At 37.4% G+C, this 19,930-nt stretch overlaps 1 protein-coding gene across 2 annotated transcripts in view; it reads left to right on the top strand.

The window, feature by feature from the left end:
- Positions 1 to 18,970, top strand: part of LOC134813912 (ankyrin repeat and SAM domain-containing protein 1A-like) — a 44,477-nt gene extending 25,507 nt beyond the window's left edge. Inside the window, exons 5-20 of one of the 2 annotated variants that reach the window (XM_063821844.1) lie at positions 161 to 270; positions 928 to 1,033; positions 2,419 to 2,501; positions 2,624 to 2,699; positions 2,897 to 2,978; positions 3,130 to 3,507; positions 3,925 to 4,015; positions 4,283 to 4,380; positions 5,169 to 5,277; positions 12,815 to 12,968; positions 13,219 to 13,349; positions 14,858 to 15,003; positions 15,209 to 15,370; positions 17,884 to 17,998; positions 18,172 to 18,281; positions 18,504 to 18,970. In XM_063821844.1, coding sequence (XP_063677914.1) covers positions 161 to 270; positions 928 to 1,033; positions 2,419 to 2,501; positions 2,624 to 2,699; positions 2,897 to 2,978; positions 3,130 to 3,507; positions 3,925 to 4,015; positions 4,283 to 4,380; positions 5,169 to 5,277; positions 12,815 to 12,968; positions 13,219 to 13,349; positions 14,858 to 15,003; positions 15,209 to 15,370; positions 17,884 to 17,998; positions 18,172 to 18,281; positions 18,504 to 18,605 — 2,053 coding nt within the window. In that variant the 3' untranslated portion in view covers positions 18,606 to 18,970. Of the gene's footprint in view, positions 1 to 160; positions 271 to 927; positions 1,034 to 1,545; positions 1,562 to 2,418; positions 2,502 to 2,623; positions 2,700 to 2,896; positions 2,979 to 3,129; positions 3,508 to 3,924; positions 4,016 to 4,282; positions 4,381 to 5,168; positions 5,278 to 12,814; positions 12,969 to 13,218; positions 13,350 to 14,857; positions 15,004 to 15,208; positions 15,371 to 17,883; positions 17,999 to 18,171; positions 18,282 to 18,503 lie in introns of those variants that run through there. The other variant, XM_063821845.1, reaches the window with a different exon arrangement.
- Positions 18,971 to 19,930: the final 960 nt, after the last annotated feature.

The raw sequence follows: 19,930 nt of genomic DNA, 5'->3' as shown, positions 1-19,930 counted from the left end.
ATAAATATTAAACAGTTTCCGAGTTATTAACTGATGCAAGATTACTAAAAATAAGTAAAAAGTTATTGATTATTATAGATCAAACGGGAAGCAAAAGATACGGTTGCACAATCCTTACATGAATACATTTGTCTTGTATCAATATTAGAACTCTCCGCAGTCTGGACATGGAACTGGATGCTGATGAGATGATGTTTGAGGCTAGTGAGCCTGAACCTAGTGTTTACGAGCAAATGACATTTGACCCTGATCCTCAACTCTTAGCTAAAGGTAGAGACATATTAATATATTATTTATAATTAGCTTTTGTAAAACCATTCAGCTCGGTTCTTCATGTCTCATAGAGCCAGCACTCATGCTCTCCTCTTGTGGTTCTTCATTTAGTTTGTTCATTTACTTCAAAATAAGTCGTGTTCAGATATTTGTATTTTGTAATGTTCTTCATGAAAAAAAAGCAACCTCATATCTTAACTGAAGGTAGTACAGAAATTGATAAGCAATCGAAAAGTTCCATGAAATCACCGGACGAGTTTGCACTTCCCAGGCACAGACCAAACTCTAAACTGTCATAAGAATTAGTAGAAGAACATCTGCTTACCAGTATATAGGCCCTTATATTCCTATAGCATCAAGCATGTACTTTCTTTCAATCGATCAAATTACGCACACTTCATAATGTGAAGGTTATTCGGAATGGAGTTCTGTCACTTGATTCTTAGCTCTGTTAAATAGATTTCTGAATGTTTTGCTAGTAGTTCTGTCAAGATTATGTTTTCTGTTTGATATGTAAAGTTTTATGATCACGTGATATCTTTACCACAAATAGATTTATATTTTACTTGAAACTAAAATGTTGATATTCAATATTATTTACAATATTGCCGTTTAAAAATTCATCTTTAGTCTTTATCACACAATTGTTCGTAGAATCACCCAGTGGGAAGGTAAAGAGTCGCGAGATGAACACTGGGCGACCCCTCTCTCTAGATCTGTCCGGGAGTCCACCTCCTCTTTATCGTAGTCTTATGAACAGGTAACTGTCCGGGAGCCCACCTCCTCTTTATCGTAGTTTTATGAACAAGTAACTGTCCGGGAGTCCACCTCCTCTTTATCGTAGTCTTATGAACAGGTAACTGTCCGGGAGCCCCCCTCCTCTTTATCGTAGTCTTATGAACAGGTAACTGTCCGGGAGCCCCCCTCCTCTTTATCGTAGTCTTATGAACAGGTAACTGTCCGGGAGCCCACCTCCTCTTTATCGTAGTCTTGTGAACAGGTAACTGTCCGGGAGCCCACCTCCTCTTTATCGTAGTCTTATGAACAGGTAACTGTCCGGGAGCCCCCCTCCTCTTTATCGTAGTCTTATGAACAGGTAACTGTCCGGGAGCCCCCCTCCTCTTTATCGTAGTCTTATGAACAGGTAACTGTCCGGGAGCCCACCTCCTCTTTATCGTAGTCTTATGAACAGGTAACTGTCCGGGAGCCCCCCTCCTCTTTATCTTAGTCTTGTGAACAGGTAACTGTCCGGGAGCCCACCTCCTGTTTATCGTAGTCTTATGAACAGGTAACTAATTGCTCGGTAACTAATTGTTCAGTTTTGTTTATACATTTTCAAGAACGTTATATAGTTATTTAGTCAATCAGAATTTCGTTATTTTTGAGGAGAGTTTTAACCTTGTCCGGAAGCCCAGTAAGGGCAGTTTCTTAACTCTATTTCTTGACCCTTTGACACATTTTATCAGTCCACTTTAGGTTTATCTTTCCTTATCTTTCATTTTAACGGGGGTGTAGAAATTTGTCCATGTTTCAGTATTCATTACCGGCCTTCAGGCCCTGACTTTCCTGCTGTCTTACTGCAGTGCTGGTCGCGTGACCTCGGACACGCTACACGTGATCCCACGTGACCAGTAGCGCGGTGAGCGGGCAGCGGGGATGCGGCAGTTGTGTTTCGAAGAGTTTTAGTTTGGAAGTGATTTTCGGGTGATTTTATTTTTAAGGACTTAAAGTTTTGTGCGACTAATTTAAGTTCGATTATACTTGGTTAATGGTTATTTAAGTCGTTTTCTTTTGTTCCTTTGTTCATCCTGCTCCTAGTAGTAACATTTGCTAAACAAGTGTTGCTATCAGTTGATTTAGCCTATAGCAAGTCAACCGCAGGGCCATTAGAACGTAGCGTAAAGCTAGTTGGGTGGTTAGCCTATCGCTCCCACTCCCAGATATCATTTCACGTTTCTACTAGCCGCTTTCCTCTTTTGACCTCTACTCCTCGGCTGATAGGATAGCTTAGATCGTCTAAACTTTACGTTAGCCTCGTTTTATCAGAGAGCTAACAGGGTAACTGTTATAACTAACTAGGATAATTGTTAGGCAGATTAAGTTATTGGAGGATTAACTCCCCAGAGCAGTTAATGTACATTACAGGTTATCACTATCTGGAGAAAGAAAGTCCCGCAATTCGCCCAGATCTTCTTCTCCCGCTCTTCCAGCCTCCCCTTCTGGTTCAGGTTTGTTCTTGTTACAAGGCCCCATTGTTTTAACTTCCATTGTAAATTTGTATATTTAATATCATATCGACTATCGATCTGAGATTACACAAACACTAACAACATCTTATCATCTTAATCAGAGATAATTATACCAGAGACAGATCAAAACGTCCGGAATCCCCTTTATACTCCCTCTCCTAGTGGAACCCCTTGTGGGTATGTTACCTAGACGCCCCATGCTGTTCCATTAACGTAGAGAGGAACTTTTGGTAGTATTACCATGACACTGTTACCATGGTTACAGTACCATGAGGCTTTTAACTTTAAGGCATAGTTATTAGTTATTGCTCAGTCCGGTAACACGACATCTGTCCGACAGCACTATTTTTTCTCATGTTTTTTGTTTGTTTCAGGAGTCCAGCAGTGTCAAGTTACTTGACAGAGAGACTTCAAGAAGAGGACATATACGATTCTCCCGCTAGTTTCAAAGATAGGGTAACTGCTTTACAGAATCTATTATTTGCTACATGTACCGTTAGATTACTCTAGTGTCACCATTACATGGTAATGTTAGATCATTCCAGTTTTATAATGGTAGTATGGTACTGTTAGATCACTCTAGTGATCACTCTCTTTAATATTTCAGCCCCCAGTGCTACCTCCAAAAAAGAAGAAATCGTTGAGTTTAAAGCTCAGACATAGTGTGAATTTGGAGAGATCTGGTTCCGACAGTTCACTGACTAATACAAGATCTAGGTTTTCTAGCCAGGGTATCGCATCTCCTTCAAGACATCCTAGTGAAAGTATCGCATCTCCTTCTAGACATCCTAGTGAAAGTATCGCATCTCCTTCTAGACATCCTAGTGAAAGTATCGCATCTCCTTCTAGACATCCTAGTGAAAGTATCGCATCTCCTTCAAGACATGACTCCTCTCAAAGCTTTGGGTCAAGAAACTCGAGCCAAGCTGCTGGGTCAAGAAATTCAAGTACTAATGCTGATTCAAGACATTCCAGTCAAAACATGGTAAAAACTTAAAATATTCCAACACTGAAAATCTTATCGGCCCTAATATGGCAAATTGCAAATTTTTTGGGCCGCTCTCAATTTGGGCTGCTCACTATGAGACGCTTACCTTGTTCGATCCTAAATCTATGTACAAATTCTCAGTTTTAATAATACTTAGGTCGAAAGGTCTTTCTTATGTCCGATTGTTTAGTTCCAAGAGCGTTTATTTTTTGTTTAATTCAGCTTAAGAGGACGGTTTATCACCCTTTGATTAAGCCAAATTGAAATTTGTGAACAGCCCTTATTTGAGCAATTTTCCCTTCTCATCATAATTTCGGTACAGTTTAGTGGACTCATATTGGGGCAGAAGATATTGAACATTATTATGATTAAAAGGCACCAGCTCGTTACAATAACTAAAACTTTGTACAACAGGTAATAGGAACTACAGGGGAAGAGTTTGTGGGCTCTCTCATTGAGAAGAGTAAGAAAAGCAACAAACTAGAAAAACGGCTCAGCAGAAAAGGTAACCATTATACTTAACAATATAAATTTAGCTATATCGCTAGTTGTCGCCATCCAGCGCTAGTTGTCGCTGGCTAGCGCCATTTAATGCTGGCCAGCATTAAACTAGCGCAAGCCAGCGCTAGTTGTCGCCATCCAGCGCTAGTTGTCGCGTTTACACTATCGCAAAAGAACCGATGATAGTTCGTCCTTCTCATCATAATATCATGATGACAACTTAAAAATCAATTCAGAAAGTTTTGTGACCGTACTACTGTGATGTTAACAGGTAAAAAGAAAGTGCAGGAGGTGGAAGAAGTTGCAAAGAAAAGGAAAGAGGAGGAGGAGGAAGCAGCCGGCCAGAGATCCTCCACACTATCTATAAAGGTAAGATCACTAAATAGTAAAACTGTACCACATATATTATATAGAACAAATACTGCGGCTGTTTCTGCGCCCTGCTTGGTCAATGATACTGATAGCCTAGCTATCTTTTTTCTATATGATTTCAGAACAATCCTTTGATGGTCATCAGAATAATGATCCGGAATCTCAAAATACATTTAATATAGTACCATGTGATGAAAAATCATGCGTTACATGCTTAAACCGCCTTTCCTTCGACAACTTCTACACCAATTGTACTACAAACTCTACTTTCCTCATCGACTTTAATGCATCATGTCAAACGAAAAATTGCATATATACTTGATAAAATGCTTGCACAAAGATTGTTTATATTCATTTATTGCTTGTTTAATTTGTTGTTGTGCTTAATTTATGATTACTTAGTTACTTGTAGTTGTATCTGAGATTCTGTGATTAAATTTATTTTGTTGATTATAATGTTGCGATTGCATAATTTATTGTTAATATATTATATTTCAGTATTTTATAACGCGATGGAAATATTTTAAGCGGGTAATATCCTGTCCAAACTCAGGATACATAACATGAAGACTTTGTTGTAACTTTGTATGAAAAGCTTTAATTAATACCACATAATATGCTATTTCTTCATTGACAAGAAACACAGAAAGGGTATTCTAAAAGAAGGTTTATCAATATGCTGTAATGACTGTAATGTGTCCTAACAATATGTTTTAATATGTTGCAACATGTTGTAATATGTTGTAATATGTTGTAATATCTTAATATGTTGTAATAACTCGCAGGACGACTGGGACGAGATAGACACCATGATGATGGCACTGCAGTGCGACATTGACCTCACCCAGCAAACCATTAGACGCCCCGCTAAATTAAAATATAACTCTACACGAGGTAAGATGTTACCATAGTTACCACTATCAACTGAGAGGTAAGATGTTGCTATCAACTGAGAGGTAAGATGTTACCATAGTTACCACTATCAACTGAGAGGTAAGATGTTGCTATCAACTGAGAGGTAAGATGTTGCTACCAACTGAGAGGTAAGATGTTGCTATCAACTGAGAGGTAAGATGTTGCTATCAACTGAGAGGTAAGATGTTGCTATCAACTGAGAGGTAAGATGTTGCTACCAACTGAGAGGTTAGATGTTGCTATCAACTGAGAGGTAAGATATTGCTACCAACTGAGAGGTAAGATGTTGCTATCAACTGAGAGGTAATATGTTGCTACCAACTGAGAGGTAAGATGTTGCTATCAACTGAGAGGTAAGATGTTATCAACTGAGAGGTAAGATATTGCTATCAACTGAGAGGTAAGATGTTGCTATCAACTGAGAGGTAAGATGTTGCTATCAACTGAGAGGTAAGATGTTATCAACTGAGAGGTAAGATATTGCTATCAACTGAGAGGTAAGATATTGCTATCAACTGAGAGGTAAGATGTTGCTATCAACTGAGAGATAAGATGTTGCTATCAACTGAGAGGTAAGATATTGCTATTAACTGAGAGGTAAGATGTTGCTTTCAACTGAGAGGTAAGATGTTGCTACCAACTGAGAGGTTAGATGTTGCTATCAACTGAGAGGTAAGATATTGCTACCAACTGAGAGGTAAGATGTTGCTATCAACTGAGAGGTAATATGTTGCTACCAACTGAGAGGTAAGATGTTGCTATCAACTGAGAGGTAAGATGTTGCTATCAACTGAGAGGTAAGATATTGCTATCAACTGAGAGGTAAGATGTTGCTATCAACTGAGAGGTAAGATGTTGCTATCAACTGAGAGGTAATATGTTGCTACCAACTGAGAGGTAAGATGTTGCTATCAACTGAGAGGTAAGATGTTGCTATCAACTGAGAGGTAAGATATTGCTATCAACTGAGAGGTAAGATGTTGCTATCAACTGAGAGGTAAGATGTTGCTATCAACTGAGAGGTAAGATGTTGCTACCAACTGAGAGGTAAGATGTTGCTATCAACTGAGAGGTAAGATGTTGCTATCAACTGAGAGGTAAGATGTTGCTATCAACTGAGAGGTAAGATGTTGCTACCAACTGAGAGGTAAGATGTTGCTATCAACTGAGAGGTAAGATGTTGCTATCAACTGAGAGGTAAGATGTTGCTTTCAACTGAGAGGTAAGATGTTGCTATCAACTGAGAGGTAAGATGTTGCTATCAACTGAGAGGTAAGATGTTGCTACCAACTGAGAGGTAAGATGTTGCTACCAACTGAGAGGTAAGATGTTGCTACCAACTGAGAGGTAAGATATTGCTACCAACTGAGAGGTAAGATGTTGCTATCAACTGAGAGGTAAGATGTTGCTACCAACTGAGAGGTAAGATGTTGCTACCAACTGAGAGGTAAGATGTTGCTACCAACTGAGAGGTAAGATGTTGCTATCAACTGAGAGGTAAGATGTTGCTATCAACTGAGAGGTAAGATGTTGCTATCAACTGAGAGGTAAGATGTTGCTATCAACTGAGAGGTAAGATGTTGCTATCAACTGAGAGGTAAGATTTTGCTATCAACTGAGAGGTAAGATGTTGCTACCAACTGAGAGGTAAGATGTTGCTATCAACTGAGAGGTAATATGTTGCTACCAACTGAGAGGTAAGATGTTGCTATCAACTGAGAGGTAATATGTTGCTACCAACTGAGAGGTAAGATGTGCGGTAGACTCCACGGTTATTACTATTAGAATCCTACCCTTCTGGCTTGCCAAGAGGGATTTTTAGATTCAATTCAATGGATTTAAGCAATTAAAGGATCAGCAACTTCTGACGTAATTTCAATAGTTTCTATTTTTGGTGTTTAACGTAATCCAACAATTCTGCAGTGCAATCACGTATAATAAGAGTTATTCATTCCTGAATACCGCTCAGAATTACATGTTACCATAGTTACCACGATCATGAACACCATATTTAGTCGTGGTTGTCACATGTGAATTTCCAAACTTAGTCGTTATGTTTTATTTTTTGCCTCTCCCACAGTATTGGACGCCAGGAACGAATAACGTAATTTACCATTTCAATAGTAAAACTAAAAGAGCTATACGACAACGCCGTGTGTCAATAGTTAAGCTATAATAGGAGTACAGGATAGCGCCCTGTTTCTTAGGTTTTTAATTGTGGAGACTTATCTCGATCTAGGTTGATCGGCTAAACGTCCAGTGATGTTAAGTTCACCAGGGCTTCTCGGAACTACAAGTTTCCTTTCTTATTTATATCTGACTTTGCTGTGTGGTTGATTTTATCAGCATATTCGGATATGCATACTATCAGGTCCCCACTAAAAGAGCGTGTGAAGCCTTTCTGTCACACTCCGTGTTAGGTCACGCTTCAGCGGGGGTAGTGTTGTATTGGCTAGCAGTGTGGCTTGTAGGTATAATACTCCTGAAGTGTGCAGTAGGATCATAATATTACTATATTTACTATATCACAACTTAATACTTTAATAATTAACCTTCATATATTATGCTCATATTATCCTATGTGGTGTGATGATCCAGTTTTCTTTTGTGTCATTTGTGCTGTTGTAAACCGTCTCTCCGTGCCTTGAATATATATTATGGCAAATATTTCCTTTTACTCAGTGCACATTTTTCCTTTTACTCAGTGCACATTTTCCAAGTTTGGTTTGTTTTAGTTGTACCCGGCATCGGTGAGTGGTCATGTTTAGACCTAATTTCGAATTTAACTTCCTGTGTAATAGTTTACCTTGCTCAGCGTATAATGTGTGCTAAATATGGTGATTGGTGAACGTGATGCCCATAAAAGGTTATGATCTCATTCACTCTATTTTTTAAAAGATTTCAAACTCATGTTACATGTAAGGAGGTTGTTTGCTTAAAACTTAGATATTGTTAGCGAGCTAGGATCATTACTAAGTTAATTCTTACTTTTTATTTTCGTTTTTATCCCATCCCTTTTCTTTGTTCTTGTGCAATTCATCTACTTTATTAGCCCTAATTTAGTAATTTGTCCGGCCCTAATTTTTCTGGCTAAGACTTTTTTCCGCCCTTAAGAATTATTTACTTAAGAAGTATTTTATTGGTAATGGTGGTATAAACATATAAATGCTTATATAAATGATCGTACCGTTAACATCGTAAGTTTTAATACCAGGGAACAATATGATAACGCTGTAACAATGTAATTACACTATAAGTATAATAACACCGTTATCGTTTAGTTATTACTTTATTAGTGGAGAAGTTATCTCTATAATTGTGTTGTATATTCCAGTGTTGATCAGCAGGGTTCAATACGAAAGACAGCCCTAATTGATCAGTAACCGTTACAACGTTGCGACCATGTGAAACAACGTAACAAGTGTGTAGACTCAGAACGAGTATCAAATTTAATGAGGCCAAGACAAAACCTTGATGAGTTCGCGCAGTCAAATAGATTTACAATGCTTTTAGAGTTTTAGTTACGTAATGGAATAGTTTCTGAAAACAGTGCCATATTTCCCGCTCCTTGATATCCATACTACTTATTTGTGTTAAATAGATAGCCATATACTCCTTTATAGTAAGTGGTACTAGTAATCAGTAAGTGGTTTGCTGAGAGTCTATAAGTGCAACATTTCATTCTATTTCTTGGATTGCACTAAAGTACTCACGGTTTCCTCCGCATTACTGGAAGTTGTTATTATTTATATTATTTTTCTTTGTAGCTGGTTTTAAATGTAGTGCAACAAATCTTTATTTGGACCATATTTGTTAGAAATTATATATCTGGTTCAACATATATTTTGCAAAACTTTGCAGAAACAGTTTTACAAAGCCTAACGCTATAAATGTTACAGAAGAGTTCCCTTGCATTCCATGAAGTATTAGGTAACAGTACACACTATAGATTATACATACTTGTCCAGGATACACACTATAATGGAAACACACCTTATTGTTAGTACGGGCCTCTATATATAAAGTCCTCGCTTTGTTTACGTAAAAAATGGAAACTTCACATAGTATACCACTATCCACTAGCCACTATTCACTAGCCACTATTCACTAGCCAGTATACACTATACCACTATAGCTACTGTGAACTAGCGTCTAGCCACTGAATATTCAGGAGGTTTTATTCTCCGTTTTCATTTCCCGGTCGTTTTTTGCTGTTATGGGCAGGTCTTCCTTTAAGATTGACGGCGTCGTTTTTACCCTAGCTACACAAAATGCAGCCACCCTAGCAACGCCGAATGTTGTCACTCTAACAACAGGAACAGTTGTTCAATGTGATCTCTATAAAGGTAGGTTATAACACTGCTTACATTTTCTAAAGCCTTATTTCTACGTAATGTTACAGTGTGTTACAGGCTACGTGTAAATCTAACCTGGCTTTGTTAGTGACACTCGTAAAACTGGTAAATTATTTTATTTAGCAAAAATCACGTAGTTTATCTGCTGGATCTTTTTATAATTATTGTCAATATTAGATTATTAGAACATTCTGTCCAGTCAACTAATTTCAAGTTTATTTTATTTCCATTATTTAGTTATTATTTTCCAATATTTGGTGGCTAAATAACAAGTAGTTCTCTCCTCGGAAAATAATGTGTCGTTTCATCCAATCATCTAGGTATGTGTTATCAGACAGTAGCTAGTAATTTACCGTGCTCAATCAGACTATGTAACGTATTCTAGTTGTAACTACGAAGTAAATTGAATGCCACCCGTGCTAAATAAGTTTATTGAAGTGAAACTAATTGGTGTCTTGTGTCCCTTTAGGGGGGTTGGCAGGTCAATTTAGTAGCGTTCTCTTCACTAGTGTAGATCAAGCTGCTCTACTTAGTCATCATTCTCTTCACTAGTGTAGATCAAGCTGCTCTACTTAGTCATCATTCTCTTCACTAGTGTAGATCAAGCTGCTCTACTTAGTCATCATTCTCTTCACTAGTGTAGATCAAGCTGCTCTACTTAGTCATTCTCTTCACTAGTGTAGATCAAGCTGCTCTACTTAGTCATTCTCTTCACTAGTGTAGATCAAGCTGCTCTACTTAGTCATTCTCTTCACTAGTGTAGATCAAGCTGCTCTACTTAGTCATTCTCTTCACTAGATCAAGCAGCTATACTAAGTCATTCTCTTCACTAGATCAAGCTGCTCTACTTAGTCATTCTCTTCACTAGATCAAGCTGCTCTACTTAGTCATTCTCTTCACTAGTGTAGATCAAGCTGCTCTATTTAGTAGTGTTCTCTTCACTAGTGTAGATCAAGCAGCTCTACTTATTCATTCTCTTCACTAGTGTAGATCAAGCTGCTCTACTTAGTCATTCTCTTCACTAGATCAAGCTGCTCTACTTAATCATTCTCTTCACTAGTGTAGATCAAGCTGCTCTACTTAGTCATTCTCTTCACTAGATCAAGCTGTTCTACTTAGTCATTCTCTTCACTAGATCAAGCTGCTCTACTTAGTCATTCTCTTCACTAGATCAAGCTGCTCTACTTAGTCATTCTCTTCACTAGATCAAGCTGCTCTACTTAGTCATTCTCTTCACTAGTGTAGATCAAGCTGCTCTACTTAGTCATTCTCTTCACTAGATCAAGCTGCTCTACTTAGTCATTCTCTTCACTAGATCAAGCTGCTCTACTTAGTCATTCTCTTCCCTAGTGTAGATCAAGCTGCTCTACTTAGTCATTCTCTTCACTAGATCAAGCTGCTCTACTTAGTCATTCTCTTCACTAGTGTAGATCAAGCTGCTCTACTTAGTCATTCTCTTCACTAGATCAAGCTGCTCTACTTAATCATTCTCTTCACTAGTGTAGATCAAGCTGCTCTACTTAGTCATTCTCTTCACTAGATCAAGCTGCTCTACTTAATCATTCTCTTCACTAGATCAAGCTGCTCTACTTAGTCATTCTCTTCCCTAGTGTAGATCAAGCTGCTCTACTTAGTCATTCTCTTCACTAGATCAAGCTGCTCTACTTAATCATTCTCTTCACTAGTGTAGATCAAGCTGCTCTACTTAGTCATTCTTAACTGCACGTTTACTTATAGAAAATTAGGTTTATTAATGTTTTGAAAAGCTCCACCTTCAGTGTTGTAAAATTCTTATGCCATTCCTTTGGAGCATTTTTACCGCTAACAGTGCTGCACTCCGCTGCCGATGATTTTCCGGCCACGCCGCCGCCGCCGTTTTCAAACGCTAAAATGATGCTGCAATGGGACAGCAAACTGCATAGTACTGGACTACATTAGCTGGCAGCTTTTCTTGATCTGTCGTTTAAAAAATTGAGGTCGTTGGGAGGACTATTTAAAGACACAGCCCGTTAATTTTACAGTTTGTCCTAGCAATTTCGCACGATATGCGGATAGATGTTTGTAAACTTCTTCCTCAAGCGATACAGACAGTTGTAATCGACCAGAGCTCTGATACAGAGAGAGTGTGGTCATCCTCTGGACTCATTATATCTTCCCGACGTTCAAGTATTGGAAGTAATAATTTTAAGCATCAGTTATATGTGCACGAGAATTGGGATTTGGTAAAGTTGTGCATCGAACGTTAGCTTCAGATATGTTTCTGAGTGTTTTTACCAGTAGTTAATTACCATGGTAATTGGTAGTTTATCAGTATTGTTTATCAGTAGATAGATTGTTTATCAGTTATTCTGATAGTTGATATTATTATGTTTATTTATTTATAAAATTTTTAAAAGCTCCGAACGCTTCTACTGTTATATGGCTATTTCAGTTGTCTCAATCGTTTGAATATGCAACAGATACATTTTAGTGTTTGAGTATATTTAAAGTCACTATTGTGACGGTACATTAGAACTATAAGCCATTTTCTTCTGTGAAAATGAACTCACAGATATTACGAGCCTCGTGTCCAAATTCAAAACTGTTAAAAATTGCTCTCCACATGGCATTATTCTAGAGGAAAATTTAATCTGCGAAATCACGTGACCTCACGCCGATTACACTACCACCGCCGACGATTTTAACCACGCCGCTGCCGTTTTGAAAATAAACTGCGGCGTGCAGCACTGACCGCTAAATATATTTTCTCGTCGACCGAACGTTCAACTGGACGTGAAATTGTATAAATCGGACTTTTCTTTCTTTCAACATACAGTTTATTATAATAAATATTATCGTTTGGACTTTGGAAGACATGTTATATCTAGTAGATAACATGTGTATATCTAGTAACCATGGCTACGTTACTGGACATCCTAGCGGATATTTCCATGACAGATGAACATCTTTTTGAAGGTAGTAATGAGGGGGGGGCAAAGTCAGTTTACATACGTTGGCCTTTGTAGTTTGTAGCTCAGTCACTGAGAGCCCGATCGAGATAATTCTTTTTAGCATGACTTACTATCACCACTCATTCGAGGAATATATCAAATCAAAGAATACTAATGTTGATTTTTTTTCGAATGCTACTAAAGTAAGTAGTATAAATAGCTCTATTTCAGACAAGTCGTTGGAGGAGTGGCTAGTGAAACTAGAGCTACCGGAGATTCAGACTATGTTAGAGTTGAACGGGTGGGACCACATTGACTTTATACGACAGGTTATCTCTAAAGAAGACCTCGCTGCCATGGGGATAAACAACGATAAAGTTAAGAGGTGCGATTTTAATCCTGTAGTAACTAGTAACTAGTAACTAGTAACTAGTAACTAATAACTAATAACTAGTAACTAGTAACTACAGTGTAGTTTCGGTATGATTGTTCCTTTACATCGTCTAGTCCAACTTCTGTTCGGTCCATCGTCTTAGATCATGAATATTATCGATACTAAAAGTTATCTTTAACTTCTTCAGATCATGATAATTAATAATATCGATACTTAAACTTATTTGCAATAACTTTTTCAGAAAGTTATTTAAGTCGGTAGAGGAAGATTTAGAAAACTTTCAGCACGGCTCAGTCCCTGAAACGGTGGAGGAGTGGTTAACCTCAATCCACCTCAGCAAATACCTCAACAAGTTTATCAGCTGTAGAATGGGTTAGTTATCTTTTTTAGATTTTTGTTTTCTTTCCACTACACTTTTTTAATTAATTAATTAGACGATATTCCCTGGCAGTTCAGTAAATACACTTTTCAATACGTTGTTGCTCGCTTATCAGTTACTTATCATTACGTTGATAAAACTTGCTTGTTTAACCGGTGCCGTGGTTGTGTGATGTATAAATCTGAGAAATACGTGGCTTATAAGCTTGATGAAGTGAGAGATGATGGAGCTGAATGGATCCGGAAAACTCTCCAGCTTGTTAAATCAAATCATGTTAACGCGTGTGTAGCTCAGGCTTTCACTGGTAGAAGAGAAATCACTAGGGAAGTCATGGCTCAGAAACTCAATTCTGCGTTACAAATTATGTATAGGCAATCATTGTACATTGATCAGATGGAGAATTATAACCAGAAATTGCACTCCGATGTAATTGACAGCCAGGGGACACTAATTGTATTGCAGAAAGAGCTGCTAGCTGCCAAAGACGAGCAGCTTGATTACCTGAAAACTGAGGTTGTAGCATCAGTTGAGAATACTGTGAAATCCGAGTTAAAGACATACAGCGCCGCGGTAAAGGAATCAAAAACCTCAACAGCAGGTCCTTTGTTGGATTCGGATAGAAACATCTTGAAGAATGTCATTAAGGATGTTGTAGCAGAAGGAGACCGAAGTCGGAATCTGATGTTGTTTGGTCTTAAAGAAGAGAAAGGTGAGCTGTTATGTGACAAGGTCGGTCAAGTGTTGTTGGAACTTGGTGAAAAGCCAAAAATAGAAGCTAGCAGAATTGGTTTGATCAAATCCAAGGATAAGAAACAGGTGGCTGATAGACCTGTTAAGGTGACTTTGACGAGCTCTACAATTGTGCAGCAGATTTTGACTAGAGCAAGGCATCTCCGTAGCTCGGAGCATTTCGGTAAAGTCTTCATCAGTCCGGATAGGTCTCCAGAGGAACGTGCCGAACAGCAAAAGCTTGTTTTAGAACTCAAGAAGAGATCGAACGACGAGCCAGATAAGAGACACTTCATTAAAGGAGGCAAAGTGTGTAGTGTGGACAAAACTGTTGTTTGAAATGTGTTAAGACAGAGTTTGTTGGATTATGGATTCGTGGCTCGCTAAGATTTTAATTTTTTGATAAGCTTCTAAATCATATTCGTCTTTCAACACAAGACTATCAGTCTTCTAGAATTTTGTTTTGATTTGTGTATTAAGCTCTGAAGTATTTAGTCTTACTTCCAGGTCCATAATTTTGTGCAGTGTATATTTTTAGAGTTATTATGGTTTTATATTAGCAGATTTAGGTATATAACTATTCTATATAATTGTATGTATAAATACTTGAGTAAACATTAACCAGTAAACAAAGCTGGTTCCCAATCAATCAAATCATCTTATTAAGGCCCTTTTCCGTCCAACTAAGAACAGAGGTTCTGGAGTGATACCCCCTCTTAACCTGACTATTCAGTAACTAACCCTAAATGTAACTCTCATTTACTGTTTCCAGGTTCAGTGAGCAGGGTTCTGGAGATTTGGGAGGTAGAGTTGACGAGTATCCTTACTATTGAGCCTATTGGGCACAGGAAGAGAATAATGAGGTCTATCAGAGACCTAAGGACACTGCAGAGTTCTTTTGACGAGGCCGAGAAACGGGTTTACTATTACTACAATCATACCATTACTACTATAATATTACTATAATACTACTAAGTTATAATAATATTCAGTATCATGAAATATCTTTCTCCGAATGTTCAAACAACAAAAATAGTTCAACTACTGTGGGACTTTGTTTAAATTGGAACCGACAGTTTGCTCCTTCATAATACAGTTTGCTAAGCTTGTAACCTGATCCCAGAAGAAGGATAGGAAGCCTAAGACAGCAGCTGAAGAGAAGTGGTTACACTCCAAAGAGGAGATGTTACGAGGGGTGGACTATCCTGTGAGATACTTTGGTTCTGCTATAGTAACGGGCCCTGAGAGCACCAAACAGTCAGGACTTATCTGTGAACAACAACAGGTACTTAACTTAATTACAGCAGCAATATTTAGTATGTGAACAACAACAGGTACTTAACTTAATTACAGCAGTAATATTTAGTATGTGAACAACAACAGGTACTTAACTTAATTACAGCAGCAATATTTAGTATGTGAACAACAACAGGTACTTAACTTAATTACAGCAGCAATATTTAGTATGTGAACAACAACAGGTACTTAACTTAATTACAGCAGCAATATTTAGTATGTGAACAACAACAGGTACTTAACTTAATTACAGCAGCAATATTTAGTATGTGAACAACAACAGGTACTTAACTTAATTACAGCAGCAATATTTAGTATGTGAACAACAACAGGTACTTAACTTAATTACAGCAGCAATATTTAGTATGTGAACAACAACAGGTACTTAACTTAATGACAGCAGCAATATTTAGTAAGTGAACAACAACAGGTACTTAACTTAATTACAGCAGCAATATTTAGTATGTGAACAACAACAAGTACTTAACTTAATTACAGCAGCAATATTTAGTATGTGAACAACAACAGGTACTTAACTTAATTACAGCAGCAATATTTAGTATGTGAACAACAACAAGTACTTAACTTAATTACAGCAGCAATATTTAGTATGTGAACAACAACAGGTACTTAACTTAATTACAGCAGCAATATTTAGTATGTGAACAACAACAGGTACTTAACTTAATTACAGCAGCAATATTTAGTATGTGAACAACAACAGGTACTTAACTTAATTACAGCAGCAATATTTAGTATGTGAACAACAACAGGTACTTAACTTAATTACAGCAGCAATATTTAGTATATGAACAACAACAGGTACTTAACTTAATTACAGCAGCAATATTTAGTATGTGAACAACAACAGGTACTTAACTTAATTACAGCAGCAATATTTAGTGTGTGAACAACAACAGGTACTTAACTTAATTACAGCAGCAATATTTAGTATGTGAACAACAACAGGTACTTAACTTAATTACAGCAGCAATATTTAGTATGTGAACAACAACAGGTACTTAACTTAATTACAGCAGCAATATTTAGTATGTGAACAACAACAGGTACTTAACTTAATTACAGCAGCAATATTTAGTATGTGAACAACAACAGGTACTTAACTTAATTACAGCAGCAATATTTAGTATGTGAACAACAACAGGTACTTAACCTAATTACAGCAGCAATATTTAGTATGTGAACAACAACAGGTACTTAACTTAGTTACAGCAGCAATATTTAGTATGTGAACAACAACAGGTACTTAACTTAATTACAGCAGCAATATTTAGTATGTGAACAACAACAGGTACTTAACTTAATTACAGCAGCAATATTTAGTATGTGAACAACAACAGGTACTTAACTTAATTACAGCAGCAATATTTAGTATGTGAACAACAACAGGTACTTAACTTAATTACAGCAGCAATATTTAGTATGTGAACAACAACAGGTACTTAACTTAATTACAGCAGCAATATTTAGTATGTGAACAACAACAGGTACTTAACTTAATTACAGCAGCAATATTTAGTATGTGAACAACAACAGGTACTTAACTTAATTACAGCAGCAATATTTAGTATGTGAACAACAACAGGTACTTAACTTAATTACAGCAGCAATATTTAGTATGTGAACAACAACAGGTACTTAACTTAATTACAGCAGCAATATTTAGTATGTGAACAACAACAGGTACTTAACTTAATTACAGCAGCAATATTTAGTATGTGAACAACAACAGGTACTTAACTTAATTATAGCAGCAATATTTAGTATGTGAACAACAACAGGTACTTAACTTAATTACAGCAGCAATATTTAGTATGTGAACAACAACAGGTACTTAACTTAATTACAGCAGCAATATTTAGTATGTGAACAACAACAGGTACTTAACTTAATTACAGCAGCAATATTTAGTATGTGAACAACAACAGGTACTTAACTTAATTACAGCAGCAATATTTAGTATGTGAACAACAACAGGTACTTAACTTAATTACAGCAGCAATATTTAGTATGTGAACAACAACAGGTACTTAACTTAATTACAGCAGCAATATTTAGTATGTGAACAACAACAGGTACTTAACTTAATTACAGCAGCAATATTTAGTATGTGAACAACAACAGGTACTTAACTTAATTACAGCAGCAATATTTAGTATGTGAACAACAACAGGTACTTAACTTAATTATAGCAGCAATATTTAGTATGTGAACAACAACAGGTACTTAACTTAATTACAGCAGCAATATTTAGTATGTGAACAACAACAGGTACTTAACTTAATTACAGCAGCAATATTTAGTATGTGAACAACAACAGTTCGGAAAAGCAAACCACGATCAATATTAATATGTCTTTCAAATAAGCGAAAGGTTGTAATATGACATATGTTATGATTAATTATGTCTACTAAAACTAATAAAGAGCACAGTGACTATCATGGCGCTTATCACACTGACTAGTGACTATGTCTCATTCAGAGCAAAATAAAGAGCAACCAGAAAGTTCCAGAGTTCAGACTTCGCATTTCCGCCAGTGGAGTGGAACTAATCGACAAACAGACCCACACATCCACTTGCAGCTACCACATCGAGGGTGCGTTAGTATTCCCAATTCTTAGTTTAAAGTGTCCTAGCGTATTAGTTTCTTAGTTCATTAAAGAACTGATGGTGGTGTTCCCCCTGTTTCCACAATTTTAAGAAAAATCCACCAAGATTCCCATAGCAATAATAGTAACCATAGCAACCAAGTAACTGTTCCACTCGCAGATATATCTTTCGTATCCCGGGATAAATCAAATCTGCTGGTGTTCAGTTTCATCAGCAGTGATAGAAAGCTGAGTATAAAGATGTGTCACGTCTTCAAAGCGCACACCAGGGTGAGATACTCAAATAGCCAGCCAGTCTTAATTGTAGTAGGATTATTTATACTAATCTTTACTACTACTACTACTATTACTATTGTAGGTTACAACCTACCAGGACGCGCGCCGAGTTGGACTCGTCGACGGTCCAATATATGGAACAGATATTTTACGAGTATCACCCGTTAACTATTACTATTACAAATAACTAACCTGTGTAACAACTTCTACCCTCAGAACCAAGCGTACGAGGCTTGTTCGACAATTGCACAATCGTTCGAAGTAGCTTTTCAGCTGAAACATGAAGGTAATGGGGTGCACTATGAGGAGAAGTCCTGATCATGAATTCAGTGTGTTTACCAACCAATCGGGGAGCTGTTTTCTAGTCACGTGACTCAGACTAACCAATCAGAGAGCTGTATTCTAACCCATCAGAAAAAATCAGCAAAGGTGGGCTCAATGTTGTGATTAACACGATCACCCCGCGGACCCATCAGAGGGAGGTCCCTACGATGGGGTAAATTAAATACAATAACAAAGGTTTTAGTTAAACGTTTTGTCGAAGTGTAAAATTCTCGAAAAGATTGTTCATTGCTTGATTTGAGAAACTGCAGGAAAAGTTCGCCATTTTTTAGTTTTTGTATGATGCCAGAATTTTATGTGTAAAAACTATTTTCACTGCTTAACAAGGTGCTTAAAACTTTTTTATGACATTTCTATTGATACTAAATGCTAAAAGACCCGTAGAACTAGAACGCAGAACGGGCTTCGGGGGTTTTGGAGATTAATTGATACACGTTGTATACCACTTTTCCAAGAAAAAGTGAATAGAGTTACATATTTGGTAAACTTCCCTCAGTCCATGGTCCAATCCTAACGAAAATTTTACAAAACCTTTGAACACTTAAAAGAAAACTTTTCGAAAAAGTTTGAGCATATTCAACAATCAAACATTATATTTATGTTATTGTATGATGGCCGAGGAGGGTCATTTTTAATTTTTTTAAACAATATGACGGAAATGGCTCTCCTCGGCCATGGCCGAGCAGTGCCAAAACAATATGACGGAAATGGCTCAATATGTTATTGCTCAAATTAGCTGCTTTTTTTGGCTCCAAAAGTCTCGCATCATTAATTATGGCACTGAGATCACGAAACTCACTAATCATTCCAAAAAAAAGTATGACAAATTTGGTATCGTGAAAAGCTCACATTCTCAATAAAAATTTAAAATCCGAGCACGTTTGATTTTTATCGTGCACATCCTACATTCCTACCGGAACGGACATTAACATTAATGACTAAAACGAACGTTAGAGCCTCTAGTTCACCTAACCATGTGCTTTCGCGCCACTGCCATGCTGGAAGCGGGCGCGCGCCACTGCAAGCGCAAGGGCTCTGGATATATAATAATAGAGCAAGGCCTCTAGCGTTATTCAAGGAACATAACGATTGCCCAGCATGATTAGCAATTAGCAAACCTCACTGGCTGGGCATGCACTAGAACTAGAAGTATTATCGCGTTTTCACAGCGAGTTAATGCGCGCCGCTTAAGTTTATTGCACGCGTGACACATTCAACTTCACGTGACACAATAAGGGCTTTTACTAATTCGCTCGCCCAAAAATTACCAATTCATGGTTTTTATTGTTTTGCAGCCGAAC

The sequence above is a fragment of the Bolinopsis microptera genome, chromosome 4 (assembly GCF_026151205.1).
Source record: "Bolinopsis microptera isolate Bmic1 chromosome 4, MBARI_Bmic_1.0, whole genome shotgun sequence".
In the NCBI taxonomy this organism is placed as follows: Eukaryota; Metazoa; Ctenophora; class Tentaculata; order Lobata; family Bolinopsidae; genus Bolinopsis; species Bolinopsis microptera.
This window is presented reverse-complemented; position numbering and strand designations above follow the sequence as displayed.